The sequence below is a fragment of the Diadema antillarum genome, unplaced genomic scaffold (assembly GCF_040938485.1).
Source record: "Diadema antillarum isolate AM-2024a unplaced genomic scaffold, OU_Dant_1.0 seq00000563_RagTag, whole genome shotgun sequence".
Lineage (NCBI taxonomy): Eukaryota > Metazoa > Echinodermata > Echinoidea > Diadematoida > Diadematidae > Diadema > Diadema antillarum.
This window is the reverse complement of record NW_027271502.1, coordinates 2669230-2688315: the sequence shown is the minus strand read 5'-3', so window position 1 is coordinate 2688315 and position 19086 is coordinate 2669230. Positions and strand designations below refer to the sequence as shown.

The window sequence follows — 19086 nt, the reverse complement described above, 5'->3', positions numbered from 1 at the left end:
TCAATGATCAGTCTCATAATTGTTTGTTTTGTGGCAAGCCAACATGCTCTTCGTCCACCCTGAAAACAGATGATAATTATCATTGATTTTGTAGAAGCCTTTCTTGAGATCCGCACTCAATCGGAGAGTAAGAAAGACAATGGGAGAACGTACAAGGAATGAGTCTATTTAATTCCAAAAGTTGATAGATGCCTTTGTGTGTGGGTTGTTGTTGTTGTTTGTCACTGTTTCTGGAAAGAATCGGTTTGGTTGACTTGCTAGAGTTATCGTAAAAGCATGATCTTCATGGGGAGGTATGTGTATGTGTGTGTGTGTGTGGGGTGGGGGGGGGGCGTTGGAGGTACGGTTTTCTAACATTACGTATTTCTGCGATGCGGTGCTCCCGTAATACGCGCACGGGCGGAGCAAAATGATGTATCTATGCTAATGGGATACAGCGCGCACGGATCTATGCCAGGGGGGTCGCAGGAGAAGCGACAGCCATACTCTGCATCATAACAGGTTGCTGGCAGCCTTTCGTCTGCAGAAAGGGGTTTCACCATCTCCACCTCCGTGGTTGAGCCTCACCGGTTCCCTTTTCATCCTCTTCACGACGGAGCAGGGCAGTGGCATCGTTTGCCAGGCCAACTAAAAGTCGGTGAAGACAAAACTTGGGAAGAAAAATTGCCAGAGGGGAATCTCTTCCACATCATCGACCAGTAGTGATTGCTTTGTACTTTCCTTCAACCTTGTGACTTTGTGGTTCCAACTCACTCTCGAAAGTGAGTTTTGTGTCAATGAAGGTTTCGAACAGTCCACCTTCAACGCCGAGCTGTGAAATTATGTGTAAGATGGGAAAGATTGCATTAGGAGCGTTCGTAGCTGGCTGCTTACTACTGAACATGTATGTGGCTGATACGGAGGCGAGTAAGTATATTCTTAATCAGAATACATTGTACTATAATTTTCTTTTCTTATGAATATTAACCGCATTCCAGCATGTCTTTTGAAAGGGGAGAGAGGAGGAAGACGACCGATGAGACGGATAGCTCTATTACTTCAGCGAGAGTGAATGTAAGTGTGAAAGAGTAATCTTGGTGACTGCCAAGGTATGATGTATTTTTCAATCAACTGGCTATGATATGGAATCACAAGATTGCAAACATTCTTCATTTCCACCAAATTTCATCAAGATGTGCCCGTTGGACTCACAGTGACATGTGTCGAATAATTGTCAGCTCCAGCCATTGACGAGTTTTGAGAATACAACAGAGTTTGGGGGAATTCCCCTATCTTTTGTTGTTATAACTCAAACCATGTCTTTAACAAGTTTAACTTGAAATGTGAGATAGCGTTTACTGCGTCTGTTTTAATAACACATTTCAATGCTGATTTTGTGACGCGTCTACCGCGGCAACATTCCACTTTCTACGGTACAATGAGCCCCATACACAATATCATACTTCAATACTCCTCCTTTTAATAGTTACTCATAGAATATAGTATCGACAATACCTTCACTTGTCATTGGTCTGTCTGCAGATATTATTTCCATCCCAATTGCGAATTCAATACTGTCACAAAAATGTCCTTCACAGGATTGAAAAAAGAGAATGATGCTCTCATCTTTTAGCATATTATGTTCATAGAATAACTCTCAATTCTCAATTTGATGAAAACATGAATTTGGTGATTCATAACCATTAGAATTAGTCATCTACGGTTTTAGCATCGCTCCCCTCTTTCCGCACACGCACTTTATCAATATATCTTGCTGAGACAGAAACGGTACCATGTAGCCACAGGATTGACGTTCACTTTGCAGTGATCAGTGTTTGACAGCAATAAATCAAGCGGTTGATGATGAGTAGTGATTGTGTGTGACCACTCTCCACTCCAAGACCCGTTGTCCTCTGGGCCCGGGAAAGAAGAAAAAGGGGGAAAAAGAGGAGGAAATTGAAAACCGTTTAGTCTGTCCTCTCCGTCGGAGGAAAAGTGAATAATATCACCGCTGGCAGTGTTTTGTGTGGGCGTTTTACAACCGAGTCATCCGCCCACCATCTCTCTTACCGTCCAGCTCACTCCCGCCATTCAGAAAAAAAAAAATATTTTCATTCACGAACACAAAGTAAGAGCTTCCCGCCTTTATCCGTTTGGCAGCGACGTTCCGCATTAAAAAACATAGACACAACAGTATATGCGTGGCTTGGGGCCCACGCCTGAAGTTTTGATCAAGGTCACGAATGCATGATAAATATCATTTCCGTGGAATGCTAAGAAAACCGGAACTGCTCTTTGTTATTGGTGTTTTTTTAAATATTTTTTTTTTTACCCCAAAGCGTGAGCAGCCTGATTTGCAAGCGATGACGTTGGCAAAACCTCCTGTGGATATCACTTTCAAAACTTGATTAATATACAACCTGCACGATTTCCACCCAAGTGCATCATCTTAAAGTACTTACCAGCGGGGCGCGAACCATCTACTTTTCCGCAAACATTAGTGGGTTTTACACAGTGTTATAGGGTGTTGGCCTTCGCTGGTACATGTATTGTGATTTTCCATTTCAATTTTGTTAGTGTTGGTCAATTCACTCTGAAAAAAGAAAGAAGAAAAAGGGCAAATAATTCTAACCTCTCTCTTTGACATTGGCCAAGAAGTAAGAAAATGCTTCATTTTTTAAACCTTGCTTTCCCTCTTCCCAATGCCTTAGATAGGCCAACATAATGATAATATCTCCACGTTTTGTTTACATTTTCCTGAATCGAGTAACAGGGCAAAATAATTGCGTAATGACTCTACTGTCACGGTCGATTAAAACAGACACAGAGACATTTAAATACATTTGACAGACCTAAGTGTAATATATTTTCATGGACGAAAGAAAACAAAATCCCAACCAATACATTGGCTTGCAACAATTGCCATGTTTGAGTCGATCTAGTTGCACGTATTTCAATTGTCTCGAATTCTGAATTCTGATTGACCAGACGAACAAACAATAAATGCAGACAAAAAATAATACTCTGAAAATGTCTGATGTCCGCTAAACATTTCGTGATTTTTTTTCGTATCAAAATAGTTAAACTAAAAACAAAAAGCCTCGTAAAATAGTGTGTTTTGAACGAGCTCATCCCTCCCCCCAGAAAAAAGAAAGAAAGAAGGAAAATGAAAAGGTCACGTGTGCAGGCACGTTTCTGACCACAAACTTGATGCCATGCCCATACCAAGGCTTCCCCAGTGGGGTCTCGTACCCGACCCCCCCCCCCCCCCCCCAATTCACTTCTCTTATCCCTCTCTCTTACGTCTCCCTTGCCCAGTCAAATATCAGAGCGGAAGCCTTATTAAGGTGAGTTCATATCAGCATTAGACGTAATTCTAAGACCAAACGTGTCTAACATTGATTTCCGCTTGATAACAACACGAGATGTTGACGACGAGATCGATAATTTGTTTCCAAAAATAAATGCATGGACGCCGTTTGCCCATTGCATTCAACTTACGCCATTATCCCATACTCATGTGAAGTCTTTAAACACCCTAGAATTTCCTTTGAGATGAAAATATAGGCGTCATTGCACATCTATACGAACACTGATTGTATGTTTCACACAAAATCGAAATGTGGATTGCATTGTTTTACATGCATTCTCTTTTCTGCATATACATCATATTTTCTGTTATGTACAAGTGGAGAAATAAAACTTACTGAAACTGAAACTGAACATTCGCAATGAAGAGAAAGAGAGAGAGAGAAGAGCAATACAGTGATAGTTAGATGGATATGAGGTGGAAGAATAATTACGCAGATGCGAATGCAGAAGGGACGAAGAGATGAAGAGAGGAAGGGAAGGAGAGACAGAATGTCTGAGAATGGAACAACGCACATAAAAAAAGAATACAGAGAAACTTTTATCAAGAAAATTGGATATCAGAGAATACGGGGGCGCTGCAAAGTGGCATAGTGGATAAGACCCTGGATTCCCAATCGGAGGACCCGAGTTCGATTCTCGCTCAGTGCTTACGTCGTTGGACAAGATGTTTTTCCTCACCACTATACCCTCTCAGTACAGGGGTATAAATGGGTACTTGGCAACCCTAGGTTAAAAATGATAATGGCAAGTCCCTCTAGTAGAGCAGCGACAACACTGAAGAAGCTACCCTATGTAAAGAAGACCTTATTATTATTATTATTATTATTATTATTATTATTATTATTATTATTATCATCATCATCATTATTATCATTGTTGTTATTGTTATTATTTTATTATTATTATTATTATTATTATTTTTACTGTTATTCAATAATAAAGATACATTATCGTTGTTATTATATAAAGAAGAAAAAATGAGACAGAAATATGTAGGGCCTACATGTTGGAATAAACAGAGCATAAGAGAAGGGAATATGACGAGAAATGAATGAGAAAGAGGCTATACGAAAGCAGAAAACAGAAAAAGAGAAGAAAACACCGAAACATTGAAAGAAATGTACTGACGGATGGAAAGGTGAAGAGAAGGCTAATGTACAAAGACATAAAGAGAGAAAGAAATAGAGAATTACTTTCAGAACCGAGTCACGACGTGTTCGTCATATACTAACTCGATTCGTCATTATGACTACCTGTCACCTGACTTTTTTTCTACTCTGGTGAACCTTCCCCCCTCCCCCCTCCCCTTCTCTCTCTCTCTCCTCTCTCTCTCTCTCTCTCTCTCCATGGCTCTTGACTGGATTAGCTGAATATTTCCCGATGGAAATCAGAAATGCGAATGTAAACAGACATGTGATATCCCCAGGCACCTTCGGAAGGCGCATTGAAGTTATTATTTGATCATTCGCTGTGCAATCTTACCTTCATGTGTCAAATGTGAATAACTCCTTTTCGGGGGGGGGGGGGGGGGATAAGCTTATTTCCTGCCTTCCTTTCTTTCATGCAAGCCTCACTGCTTTCATGAGTATTGTGCATATTTTACATGTTTTGAGTTACATGACGACTTGCAAGATAATGGCTTCAGGGACATTTTGTAACGTATGTGACATTGAAATCTACATTCTTCTTTGATTCGACACAATCTTCGAAGGGCTGGCAGGTTTGTTTGTTGGGTTTTGCTTCTTGTTTTTGTGTGTTTTTTTTTTAAATATAAAACACAAAGAAAAAAGGACCGACAGAGAGTTGATGCCAAGCAAGCGCTAAAACCGTTAGCTGAAGAAATTCACAAAAGTGAAACTTGTTCATAAATGAAAATGAAGTTAAAGGAAGGCATTATAGGAATAGATACATGAACACTCGGTAAAACATTCAAAGGCGCAGACTCCTCCAGGTGAGCGGTATGTATGTATTCGTACAACCCTCCCCCCCCCCCCCCAGCTGGTAACCTGATAAGTATACAATTAGATTTCGCAAACTAATATATATATATATATATATATATATATCTAACTCTAATCTTGAAGAGACGATGATTGATCCGTTCCGTTAATTGTTCATATTTGATGTCATGTAATTCATGTTAAAGTTCTTTCAGGCTGTGGCTATACCATAATTTGATTCTGATGCTTTCTGCTGAAACGGGTTGTTGAGTCGGGAAAAAATTTCATGCTAAGATGGATTTTTTCCCCCAGAAGCAGTATAACATGACATTTAAGTAGAAATAGCTTCAACATTTCCAACGCAACCACCCATAAACTTATAAACTATGATCCAAGGCCTAATTTTGGTTTACGTAATTCCATTGGAAAAAAATAATCGGATCCTCTCTCTTAATTCTATCTTGTGTATTTCATTTCCTCAATACTTGAGAGTTATCTGGTTATCGCCATTATCATGTTCTGCAGGAAATAATCAGAATGTAAGAACCGAGGTGCTCATGTACGTAAGCAGTATTATTTCTTTTCCTTCAATTTCATGAATCAACAACAATGACAACTTACATACCCTTTCCACTGAAAAACAAACGGGCATTCTTCGAAAACAACGCACAAACAAACGCTGCCTAAAAGAATATATTTTTTTGACCTTTGCTTGGTGTGAATATGATCCATCATGATTTACTTTAAATTCTTCGAGGGACAAAGGCTTGTATAATGTTACACACCGCGATACAGACGTAATCCTGCCAGACGTATTATACAAACGATGCCGCTGACATTTTACAACTGTTCATGGCTGTATTATCATCATCATGAAGTACGAGACGTATTGTATTGCTCTTTATACAATGTCCGTTTCAGATACCTTGAAGAGTCCATCGGCTCACTATACCTGATCACAAAGACGGACTGTTCATGTAACACTGTGCTATCTCTCCCTGATATTTTTCCCCTTCTTCTTCTCCTCTCTGTGCTTGGCCGTAAATGTCAACCTCTGATTTCTTAAACACGTGCACCTTCCATGAATAAACATGAGCGCGGGGATCATGAACAAATCCCTTTCGAAAGCTGATACGAAGGTACTTGGAAATGGGATAAAAGAGCGGATTTTTTTTTTACCCCCCCGGTAAAATTTCGTTGTCATGGACACGCGCGTCACAACGAGCAGTGAAAGTGACACGTGACTCCGGAAACGGCGGACCGATGCGGCCAGTTTTCTACCAACGGGGAAATGCTCAAAATGAGTATTACGCTGTCTTCTGTGACAGATGCATTTTGTCCTAATTTCCCTGTCTTTGCTTATTGCTTGGAACCAAGGTGTGTGCTTAGACGAGGGGACAAAGCATCTAAGCAACGTCAAATGTCACTCTCTCCTATTTTTTTCTTTGTATTTCACATTAAAGTCCTTAGAATTCGTGAGCTTCTTTCTAATGATAAAGATTGAAAGGTTCAAAGCTTACCACAAAGTTCTCATCAAATTGAAGGTAAAGCGCAATATGAATAACAATTCGTTCCTTAAATTACTATTCGTTAAGATGAAGACTCGCAAAACATTCAAATGTACTGCCGGGTAAGAATGATAATGATAACCAAAAAAATATATATATATTTCGTACAATAAAGAGTTATTGTGGTGTAGCGTGTCAATGAGATAAGTGGAGCTGTATGAAATTTCCCATCATGTAAACATGACAAAGTTAGGCTCAAATAGGCTAAATGACAATATTTTGATATAATTTTTATCTTGTCCATTCTCTTTCTGTACATCCTTTCTGTTTGTTGTCGTTTTGGTGTTTTGATGTGTTGTTTAGTGCAATGTGTTATTTTAACACCCTTTTTTCTGTCCTGATTTCCCGTAACGAATTGAATTGAAATGCATGATACTCTTGTCAAAATGTTCATGCAGGTATTCATGTGTTGCTGCTTTTTCTATCACTCGAAATGATCACAGTGGTGTTCAATTAGTCTTTGACACACTTCGTCGGTACCTCAGTCCACCTAATCTCTTGCACCATGTTCGCTTTACGCAAAACAGAACAAAAACAACCCCATGGAAAAAAAAAACCCGCAACGAATTTCGAAGGGAGATTGAGGTAATTAAGCCTGAGACAAATTTGCAGTGCAATTAGCCGTGAGTGCGCCGCTGTTGCGCTAAACGAGGGGGAAAAATCAAGAGTGAAGTAGTGGATGTATAATAGATTTCATGATTGGGGCCCTTATTAAAACATTGGTGTTGTTGTTGCTGTTGTTGTTTTTTCATTGACTGCGGATGTGGTGGTCATATAGAATACTTGATATATTTCAAACAATGCCGATTCAGCGTGATGAGCTTAGTAATGTTTAAAGTGCCACGTCCAACAAGCCAGCATTTGTGGGAAATAACATGCGTAGAATTCAGAGTCGACCTTGGAGTTGTCCTGTTGGTTGTGTAATGATGTAAAAGGACTATGATAAGATGTTGGGCTTTACCATTATGAATGGGTCGTCATTTTTCATGCCATTAAAGTCGAGTTTCGGTTTATCATGGATGTGCGCTCAAAGGCAACTAACATGAAATTCTGTAAAAAATTCTGTAATTCCAGTATTTCTGTCGACGTACACAGGTTTTGAAGACAACGAAAAGACGCTGAAAGTTTCCCGTTCATTTTGAGATGATCTGAGGAAATGTAGTTGGTTAACAATACATAAAGAAATAACCCCATGAAATTACCAAACAGATGTAGCAAGTTTGCACCGATTACTTTCAAGGGGCAGTTCGTTGTAATTTCTGAATTACAAACCCAAAGCATGATGTTTTCCTTGATTTCTTTGTTCTTCTGCATACAGTGGCTGTAGAAATTTGAGAGGCAATAACATCAATGCCTAAATTATTATTATGACCTAATCTAATTTCCATTCAATGTAGTTCTGACCGATGATATCACAGTTTTGCGAAAAGAAAACATGGGAAATGAATGTTTGCTGCTTTTTGTCATATTTAACCTAAATTCGTTTTAATGGATTTTTAATTGTACAACTAATACATTGTGTAGCATTGTATTTTTGTACTAAAAGAACAGCTTGCCCCAGAAAAAATCTTTTGCATTGAAAGAAATTACAGGAAATAGCGTTTTCGTCTGAAAAATTATGCTACACAGTCTGGGTCTTACTATGGCATCCTGTGAAACTAGAGACAAGGGGACACTTTGATCATGGACCTACTACACATGGACGTTCATCGCTCGTTGATTAATTCATGCACCTGTTTCTCTAAACGTTGCACAAAAGAATTTTGAACATGCTTTCCTGCTTTGATCTCATCATCACCGCCGACAGCCAACCTTGATAAAAACAAGACGACGCTTTGAAAAATCTAAAAAGTACACGCGCAGAAGATAGTAATTCTCTTAAATCAAGAAAAATGCATGTGCAGTTGTAGTGTACATTGTGAAATTATCGCTCAAGTAATTTCATTTGCGAAATGCGCGTACTTTACAAGAGAAAGCAATTATTTTGGCAGGTTGGATGTGATTTGTAATCTAATTTTTCCCATTTTTGGCGCATTGTTCCACAGTAAACATGGACAGTAACCGTAGATATCATGTATGTCCTGTCATTAAGCCATGTTATATGCTTGTCCATGCGTGTCCACTTCAGTAATATTCAATTTTGTGACAGGAAAACTGTCATGTTTTCGGGTTTGCTGCTCCCTTACATCGGTGTTTATTCAAAGGAAGTTGAGTCTGAAAAGGCACCTCAGCAAAATAAGACCGCAATGAGGGAAATGGTTCTTTTGTCAGTGACGATTCACGATTGCACAGTTGTCATTTCCAAGCACCTGAATGTACTTATTAAGATGCACATAATCAGGTGGCGGCGGTGATGATGGGATCAAAGAAAGACCTTCGTTACTAGTCCATGTGTGTAGTAGGTACATGCTTTGATGTTGGTAGCGTCTAATGTGGCAAAAATCTCCAGAAATACTTGCCGAGGGTTGTTTCTTGTTCATAATCAGGAATGTCCCTCTACCTTTGCTAGGGGAGCATAAAGGCAGGTTAAGCTTCGGTCCTTGTATTCCTGCTCTTCGTGCGGGCAAAATCGTGACGGCACGCACAATAAAGCCACGGAAAATAACTCGCTTACCAGCGTATAATAAAGCCACCCCTATATACCCCATATCCCTCACTTCCTAACTGTCCTGGAGCCATATTTCTTATGGTGTGCCACTGCTCAATTCCTGCGTGAAACACAGCATAACTATTAGAGTCGTGAACATCTTTGGAATGAAGTTCATGACTAGTTGAATACAGAGCAATCGTTCAATTCACCACCAGCAAGGTATCTTGCGTTAACCAAATGTGACGCTATCCGAGTCATTTTGTCTTCGGTGTCTTTTCTATGTTATTTGCGGCGTGTTTATAAATGGACGTATTTTGCTGTTTTGCAAGATTAATATTTGATTCTTTGTTTCGTATTCAGAGGAAATTTGCAAATGATATGGTATGCAAAAGGAAAAGCGTTAGGGCCTATAGATACCCGAATAGAGCAGTGGAAATGTTACTCAACTTGCGACTGTTATCAACATACTTCAACCCGTAATCTGACCTTTCATGCCAAACAATACATTGACACACACACACGCACATGCACACACACACACACACACACACACGCACACGCATACACACACACACACACACACATGCACACATACACACATGCACACACACACACACACACACACACGAATACAAATAATCACACTTCAAAATCACAGTTTGAACTTCGAATGGGTACACATCGAAATAGATACTTAAAGTGTTAATGCTTTTAAAGTTTAATATACGAAACCGACAATTTATTGAAGCTATATTTTCAGAAACCAATCGCCATTGATCCATTACTCCGTCTGATAGGCACGGTGTTTTTTAGTTCCTCGAAATGTGGTTTGACAGTGGTTATGTAACAGTTACTGCGATAACGAGGGCACCATATAGATTCACATGTTTTCATGCTTATGTTGCTTTCGGAAATTCATTATCTGTTATGCAAGGCAACCATTTAGATCTCAAGTAAATTTACACATGTTACAATGGAACATACCTGCTTGCTCACTGATTCTCTGGCTTGCTCTTGTTTAACAAATATGCATAAAATTTGAATATCTTTAGCTTGCAGGTCTAATGCTTCCCGCGGCCAACATACTCTGCCCCTCACTATAGACAGGGGTTAGTCTTATCGTAGCAAGCTTATAATGTGACCCGTTGTCGCGGTGCCCTGATGGAGTCGCTTATCGTACAACATAATTACGAAAAGGGATAGAACTAAATACTTTTAGTAAAAAACATTTCTAACTCTTGCAGCAAGTAATGGACGTTGAACTTTTGATATCGAAGGACATTTCACCCTCATAATTATTCTCCATCTCAATTACAACATTTTGCAATTTTCCTTATACATTTGGGGTATGCGACTTTATCGGGGTATTGTGCCGACGGGTCACAATCAGTGTATTCTCCAATTCTAATCAAATTACTATCGATCGATCTCTTATTCCAATTGATTTATGTAGTCAAAACACCAGTGATACTATCATAGTGTATTGAATTATTCAAATTCAGTTGTTGTTTTTTATTGCATGTGCGAAAAGGGGTAAAAACGCATGATACTAGATACATGCACCTTACTGTTTGCTTCATTATTGTGCATGTAACATATAGGCAACATCCATTATTAAAGTTTTGTTGCACCCGATCGTGCAAGACGCACGATTCATTTTCAATTTTCATGATCGATCGATCTACTTATAATCGATCAACTTATTGATCGATCTACTTATTCCACTTGATTTATGAAGTTAATAACATCCATCATTAAAGTTTTGTTGCACCCGATCGTGCAAGACGCACGATTCATTTTCAATTTTCATGATCGATCGATCTACTTATTCCACTTGATTTATGAAGTTAAAACACCAGTGATATTATCATAGTGTACTGAATTATTCAAATTCAGTTGTTGTTTTTCTTATTGTGTGCGAAAAGGGGCAAAAACGCCATATTCGTAGCCTTTTGCTTTTTGTTTCAATTGATAATTTTATGTCTTTGTTCAAACGCATGATACTAGATACATGCATTTTACCGTGTGCTTCATTATTATGCATGCAACATAGGCAACATCTTAAAGTTTTGTTGCACTCGATCGTGCAAGACGCACGATTCATTTTCAATTTTCATGATCGATCGATCTACTTATAATCGATCAATTTATCGATCTACTTATTCCACCTGATTTATACATTATGTAGTTAAAACACCAGTGATACTATCATAGTGTACTGAATTATTCAAATTCAGTTGGTTTGTTTTTTTTCTTATTGTGTACGGAAAGGGGTAAAAACGCCATATCCGTAGCCTTTTGGTTTTTGTTCCAATTGATAATTTTATGTCTTTGTTCAAACGCATGATACTAGATGCATGCACCTTACTGATTGTTTCTTATTATGCATGCAGCATAGGCAACATGCATCACTAAAATTTTGTTGTACCCGATCGTCCAAGATGCATGAGTCATTTTCAATTTTCAAGAGAAGCTTGAAATTTTCAAATGTTTACGGTCCCAAGATGTTTATTTACATAATAACAAGTCACAAACCTGTTCCAACAACTATCTGTTGGGGTATTCGGAAATTAAGAATTAGTGAGACTGTATTGATAACTATATTTTTTTCTGATATTTCTCGCATTCATACTATCGTGAATTTAGTTTTGAGAATCGCTACAGTATCTTATGCCAGATTTTGTTTCTCGCGAATTTTGATATATATATTTCTCGAACAATTACAGTCATATTCGTCGACTTTTAGTATTCATTAATTCTGAACTATTTCCTCGTATTATTCCAATTTACAAATTTCTACAAACTTCTACTGAACAAAATAACAAGTTTTGTCCTAAATTATCATAGAAAGATATTTATCAGAGACTTGCAATATTTCCTGCACTTCACAAAGATAGTCTGCTATAACTGTCCGAATCCAGTAAAGCTAAACATTTTGTATCTTTCCCTCTCGCACGCGAGATGCACACACACAATAGGCAACCTTCCACTCATTCACTTGCACTCACCCACAGTACGACGCGCGTCTGTGTTCAATGGCCTCCATTTCTTCCGTCGTGTTCTCCTTTGAATAATGAATAACGAACCTGCACACGAAGCTGTGGACCAATATTTAACAGATCATCATAGTGAATACTTCACAATTGACGAATTCAATTCCGAATTTTGCCCCCAAACTGGAAATGATAGTCGATCTGTTCACAGTTTTTCCATAGATAAATACTTCAGCCTCATTCATATCAATTCACGAAGCTTGAATAAGAACTTTGAATCAATCGAAACGCTCTTAAACTCTCTTCACCATTTTGCCTTTTCCGTAATAGGAATTTCTGAAACTTGGTTGCATTATGTCTCCCCAAATATGTTTAGTATTCAAAATTATGATATGATTCGTGCAGATAGAAGGACTGGAAGAGGAGGTGGAGTAGCCTTGTATATACATAATCAACTTCGTTACAAACTCCGACCTGACTTATCCATAAATGGTGTTGAAAGCTTATTCGTCGAAATTATAAATGATAAAACTAAAAATATTATTATAGGTATTATTTATAGACCACCAAATAACGAAATAGATTTATTTCTAGACAGCATTGAAATTTTTTCAAATACAATTATTCATGAAAATAAAAGTTTGTTTTTAATGGGGGATTACAATATTGATTTACTAAGTACGACAAACCATAATTCTTCTAGATTTCATAACACATTATCATTAAGTAGTCTTTATCCTCACATTAATAAGCCTACGAGAATCTGTAACACCACGTCAACTGAGACTTTAATCGACAACATTTTCTCTAATATTATTGATAAAAATTATACTAATGGCATACTTTATTCAGATATATCTGATCATCTTCCCATATTTACCATTCACGAGCAGATTGGAAACGTTCAACCAAAACAAAAATGCTATAGAACGCGAAGAAAAGAATCTCACGAAAATATTAATTCATTAATATCTGATTTATCACGCGAACAATGGCAAGATGTGACTTCGGTCAATGACGCGAATCTATCTTACGAAATGTTTTTGCATAAATTTCTTTATTATTATAATAATCGTATTCCCTTAGTTAATAAGAACAATCGCGCAAAAATAAAACAACCATGGATTACCAAAGGGCTAATGCGTTCTATACTCACCCGTAATCGCTTATATAAAATGTCCTTACGTAAACCAACACCACAGAACAAAGCAAAATACAGAACATATCGAAATACATTAACCACATTAATCCGGGCATCTCGAAAGCGATATTATTCAGACATATTAGAATCAAATAAGGACAGTAAAACCAAACTGTGGCGAACTATCAATGACCTTATTAAGAATAAAAAGAAAGAACTCCCGACCGTTATTTCCGAAAATGACCAAGATGTTAACGACCCTGAAATCATTGCAAATTGTTTTAATAAGTTCTTTACCAACATAGGCCCCAATCTCGCCTCAACAATACTTCCAAACGCTGGAAATTTTACAGATTACCTTCCTGAAAGTAATAATAATTCTTTATTTTTTACTCCCACGAATGAAAATGAAATACTGAATATTGTTCGATCTTTTAAGTCGAGTAGATCATGTGGCCACGATGGATTAAGTATGCACTTACTAAAACAAATAATATATTTTTTAGTAACCCCCATAGTACATATCTGTAACTTATCATTATCTACTGGGATCTTCCCAAATTCTTTAAAGATTGCGAAAGTAATCCCTATTCACAAAAAAGATGATGCGTCCCAAATAAAGAATTATCGTCCAATTTCATTATTGCCCGTCATTTCCAAAATCCTTGAAAAGATTGCACATGAACGTTTGTATAAGTTTCTAGTTGATAACCACATTTTAAATCTTAACCAATTTGGTTTTCGAAAAGGTTTTTCTACAGATTTTGCAATCATTCAAACTTGTGACAAAATTATCGATTCTATTGCGAACAAACAGCACGTGATAGGAGTTTTTATGGACCTGAGCAAGGCCTTTGATACAATAGACCATGGAATTTTATTAAAAAAGCTACATAATTATGGCATAAGAGGAATAGTTCTTTCCTGGTTCCGAGATTATTTATCCCAACGTCAGCAATACGTAGCATTTCATTCAAGTACCTCGTTTAAGTCATATATTACTTGCGGTGTACCACAGGGATCCATTTTAGGACCTCTACTTTTTCTTATATATATTAACGATATTATAAATTCCTCAACCCTTCTCACCTATGTATTATTCGCGGACGATACCAGTGTCTTCTACTCTCACAACTGTTTAAACACACTAGTGGATATACTTAATTCTGAGCTTGCAAAAATTTCTACATGGTTTAAATGCAATAAATTATCACTAAATATAGATAAAACGTGTTTTATAAACTTCAATACTTCACATTTGCAACCGATAATGCCTAATAACATTATTATTGATGGTATGCCCATTATTGGAAAAAAATCAACCAAGTTCTTAGGGGTAACCCTTGACTCCAATTTAAATTGGAATAACCACATTGATAATATAACCACATTAATATCTAAAGTCATTGGAATACTTCGGAGATTAAAATATTTTGTAACGGAAAAAGTACTCACTATGTTATACAATGCATTAATCTTACCGTATATTAATTATTGTAATGTTGTCTGGGGAAACTGTAATAAAACCAAAGTAAATGTTATTTTTCTTTTACAGAAAAAGGCAATAAGAATATGTACTAACTCACATTATTTAGAACATACTGATCCATTATTCCTTAGACTAAAAGTTCTTAAAGTTGACGATATACACAAATTTCAAACAGCAATATTTATGTTCAAATACACGCAAAATCTACTCCCACTCTTCCACAACGCATTTTCCCTTAACAGGGATGTCCATGCTTACCCCACGCGCCATCGTAATGATTTCCATTTGAATAACCCTAAACTCCTATTAGCTCAAAAATCAATTCGGCATAACGGGCCTGATATTTGGAATTCACTCCCTCTCCACATAAAACAGTGCACATCTCTCTATTCCTTTAAGGCAAATACAAAGAAATATTTCTTGGCACAATATCATACGGTACAGTAATCATTAAACATGTACCTCTTATACTCAACAACAAGGCAATATTTTGGTCCACCCCCTTTTCCCTTTCTTTTACTTTGCTGCTTGACCCTTCGCCCATATTATAACATATTCAATCATTTTCTTAGAAGTGCTGACCATCAACACTTTCGCGCTTCATCACCTGCACACGCACTCACAGGCACCACTCCTGTTTACCAAGTAATTGTATAAAACTGGATTTACACGCATTTTAACATGGCCCATCCGTATTAGTGTTCAAGTACTACAATAAAAAATGGTAATTTAACTCTGGCTGTCCGTCTGTTCAAGCACGGCTTATAACGGCGGCCCTCTGCATTATATGTATATATTATATATTGTACTGTGAATCAAGTCATTATTGGCCATATAAACATTTTGTATGTTATTTAACGTTTCATTTGTCTTTATATACAAAATATGACTTACTATGTAATATGTCAATAATTTTCAGAATTGTATTTGTGTAATTGAACCTGCCTTTGTTATTTTTGTATTCTGAAAGAAAATATGAAATGCAGAAAATAAAATCTTTTCAAACAAACAAACAAAATGTGCAGTGTGTTAATGTATAGCGGTGTAAGGTTACATATACGGCGCATGCGTTTTCAATAGATGATGGTCGTGATGCCCAACCGTTGACCGCACTCAGCCACAGGGAAGATCACCTCGTCCGAAACATGGGGAAATCAGCGGGATGGCGCCGCGAGAGGCGGTAGTGGGTTTCAGCGGACCATGACGTCATTGCCGCAATTCTTTCTGAATGACCTAGCTTCGAGGGGATTCTTTTCACGAGGGACAGATTCTTTATCTTCGTAGAATAAACAGCTAGAATACGGTAACTAGGCAACGGGTAATTCATCATCGGCATGACCCGTTCTTGCCGTCTGGGATATTATTTCTTTTCCTTTTTTTCCCCTTCATCTCATCACATTTCCTCCATGGTGTGAGCGTATGCGTCAAGTGGTGAAATAGGATACGAAACTATAAACTAATGTGAGCAAAAGCATGCGAGTCAAAACAAGTATAAAAAAAGTGTTCAACTTGGAAAGATAAATCATAAGTTATGACAAAGTTCTGCTGGCTTTCATTTTTTTTTTCATTTCTTTGCAAAGAACTTTCCATACATAAAGGAACTGTTAAAGGCATATAAAAATCATATCCCTATGAAAGATGGCATGAATTGTGGTTAAGCCTTTCACTATGATGTCCCCTTCCTATACATTAATGAACCATGTCCATTTAACAGATAGGGTCAATGCACGATAGCTATAATGGAAAAGGCAGCATGGAAAGACCGAAAACCTGCGAGGTTCCGTTCACACAATTACGTCATTGCATATATACATGATGATCAGATTAGACAGATGATGGCGTAATATGAACCTATACTAAAGGAGGGACAACTCATATCTTCTTTCTGCGGCTTCGATAGGGAGCTTTAGATTTAGACGCGCCCACGTTCAGAGGGAAAAAAACATGTTCTGAGCGTGCGCAGAAGCGCGTCAAGTCGATGTATTTCTAGCTTGCGTCGCCTGAGTTTTTCACTACGCGTACTGGGCTATTTTTATGTCCGCACAGTTTGCAACGTAGAGAAGTATTTCATGCATCGATCATGGTGGCGCCATTTTATTTTTGATACTCGAGTACGTTGCGTCCCAGCGTAACCTAAAGCTACTTTTTAACGTGACGCTGGGGAGACGAAAACGTCCAGCGCACTCGTCGTCTTAAACGTCCGCGCGTCAAAATCTAAAGCTCCCTATTATTGCTTGGACGTCTGTCGTGTCTATGGTGGATGGAATGAGGCGACGAAAAACGTTGTCTCTTAATCCGCGGGCTTCTCATCCAGCTGTGCAGCCTTAATTCGTAATGCTCGAGGTTTCTCCGAAATGCAGATTTTACCCGAATTCCGTCTTTGATGTTAACAAAAATATACTTGTGAAAAGAATATCGCCCTGTTGACGCATGGATCAATCATATGCAATTAATATAGACCATCATTTTCCCCAACTCTTTCTCAAAGTCTCCATACAAGACAAACAAAACGGAATCTATGTTATACATTAGGAAGAAGAATTAAGAAGAATTACAACTCATGCAATGCGTCTGGTTCAGTATGAACGAGGAACTGTGACAATGCTTAATACAGCAGGACAGTAGAAGGAGCTAGGATATATTAGTATACGGTGTTTTTTTCCTCTCTCTAGAGAACAGCTTATCATAGCTTGCTGTATCGTGTAACGTTGACAAGTAGAAGCACGTCTTATCTCTGCTATCAAGCGCGAGTTATGTTTCATGCTGTTGTAACAAGTCAAGCGGGAAATTGCATGTTCCTCTTGTACGATTCCCCATAATGCAATGCAGAATAGGGAAGATGAAGTGCTGATTATAGCTGAAGGGTACATCATTGCACATTGGCAATATGCAAGTTATGTCCTGTACGCTTACATCATCGTAACTTATGGGGGAGGGGTGCATGGAGTTTGCCTTTCCAACACCTAAACACGACGCTACATTATCATTCATTCCACACACCATTGTACACAGGCGCGCAGAGACCAAATAACTTGCTCAAAAAGCTCCACATGTTTTTCTGCCTACATTTTTATAACAATCATGATGAAAATTGCATGCATCCAGTTGGAAACATCGTCAATCATATATATTTCGTACGCTTACCCCGACATCGTATCAACTTCACATCTGACTAAGATAACAGACAAAGCGTATTTGGTAAACTCCCAAAAGGCTTTAAACTGACAGTGCAGAGGCGAATGCAGGAATTCCGTAAAGGGGGGGGGGGGCTTTGTAAAAGTAATGGGGGGGGGGGGGACACACGCCCTCATTTTTTCTTTTTATTTCTTTTGTTTTTAACAGTAAAGGGGGCGTCTGGTGCGCCCCGGCCTGGATCCGCCAATGCAGTGCCATGGTCAATATTGCCAGTGTTGTCATAATATTGAAGTTTCAAAAGGTCACTGAGGTTGAATTATGTCCACTGCATGCACTAATTACAAACTTGAAAAGCAAAAACAACAACAACAAAGACTATTGATTCAGATTGATCTAATGTGCGCACTCCCGTATGCCTCCTACACATGTATGGTTCGTCGAAACTTGAGCGTAACTGAAAATCTAAACGTTGTATTATAAGCTAGAGCTGAAGGAAGGTATAGATCGATGTGTGCGATACCTCTCATCTCACAAGTGTATATATAGCTTCCACAAATGTATGTACGTACGTACATTTGTATGTATTTATGTATTTATGTATATATATCACTATATGCTTTTTAGAACCTTCAATATACATACACGATGCATAGACTTAGTTGTATGTATGTATTATACTGCGTCAATATCTAACATAGACTGTGCATCTTTTACAAACTTGCAAAAAGCTATAGATTTCCTGCTTTTTTTTTTTCTCTGAACAGTCGCCAAGACGTAGGCCTACACTCAGTCTATAGCACTTTAACGTGGGAGGAGAATAGTACTAGTAAATGGATTGGCTGACTGCGCGAGTCATCCCATTGTCTGGGAGGATCGGCA

At 38.1% G+C, this 19086-nt stretch overlaps 1 protein-coding gene across 2 annotated transcripts in view; it reads left to right on the top strand.

Annotated features, from left to right (window-relative positions):
- Nucleotides 1–504: 504 nt before the first annotated feature.
- The window catches only part of LOC139735075 (uncharacterized), a 78495-nt gene continuing 59913 nt past the window's right edge, over nt 505–19086 (top strand). For both annotated transcript variants that reach the window (XM_071645848.1, XM_071645847.1), the window contains exon 1: nt 505–906. In XM_071645848.1, the coding sequence (XP_071501949.1) occupies nt 777–906 (130 nt within the window). In that variant the 5' untranslated portion in view covers nt 505–776. The remainder of the gene's footprint in view (nt 907–19086) is intronic.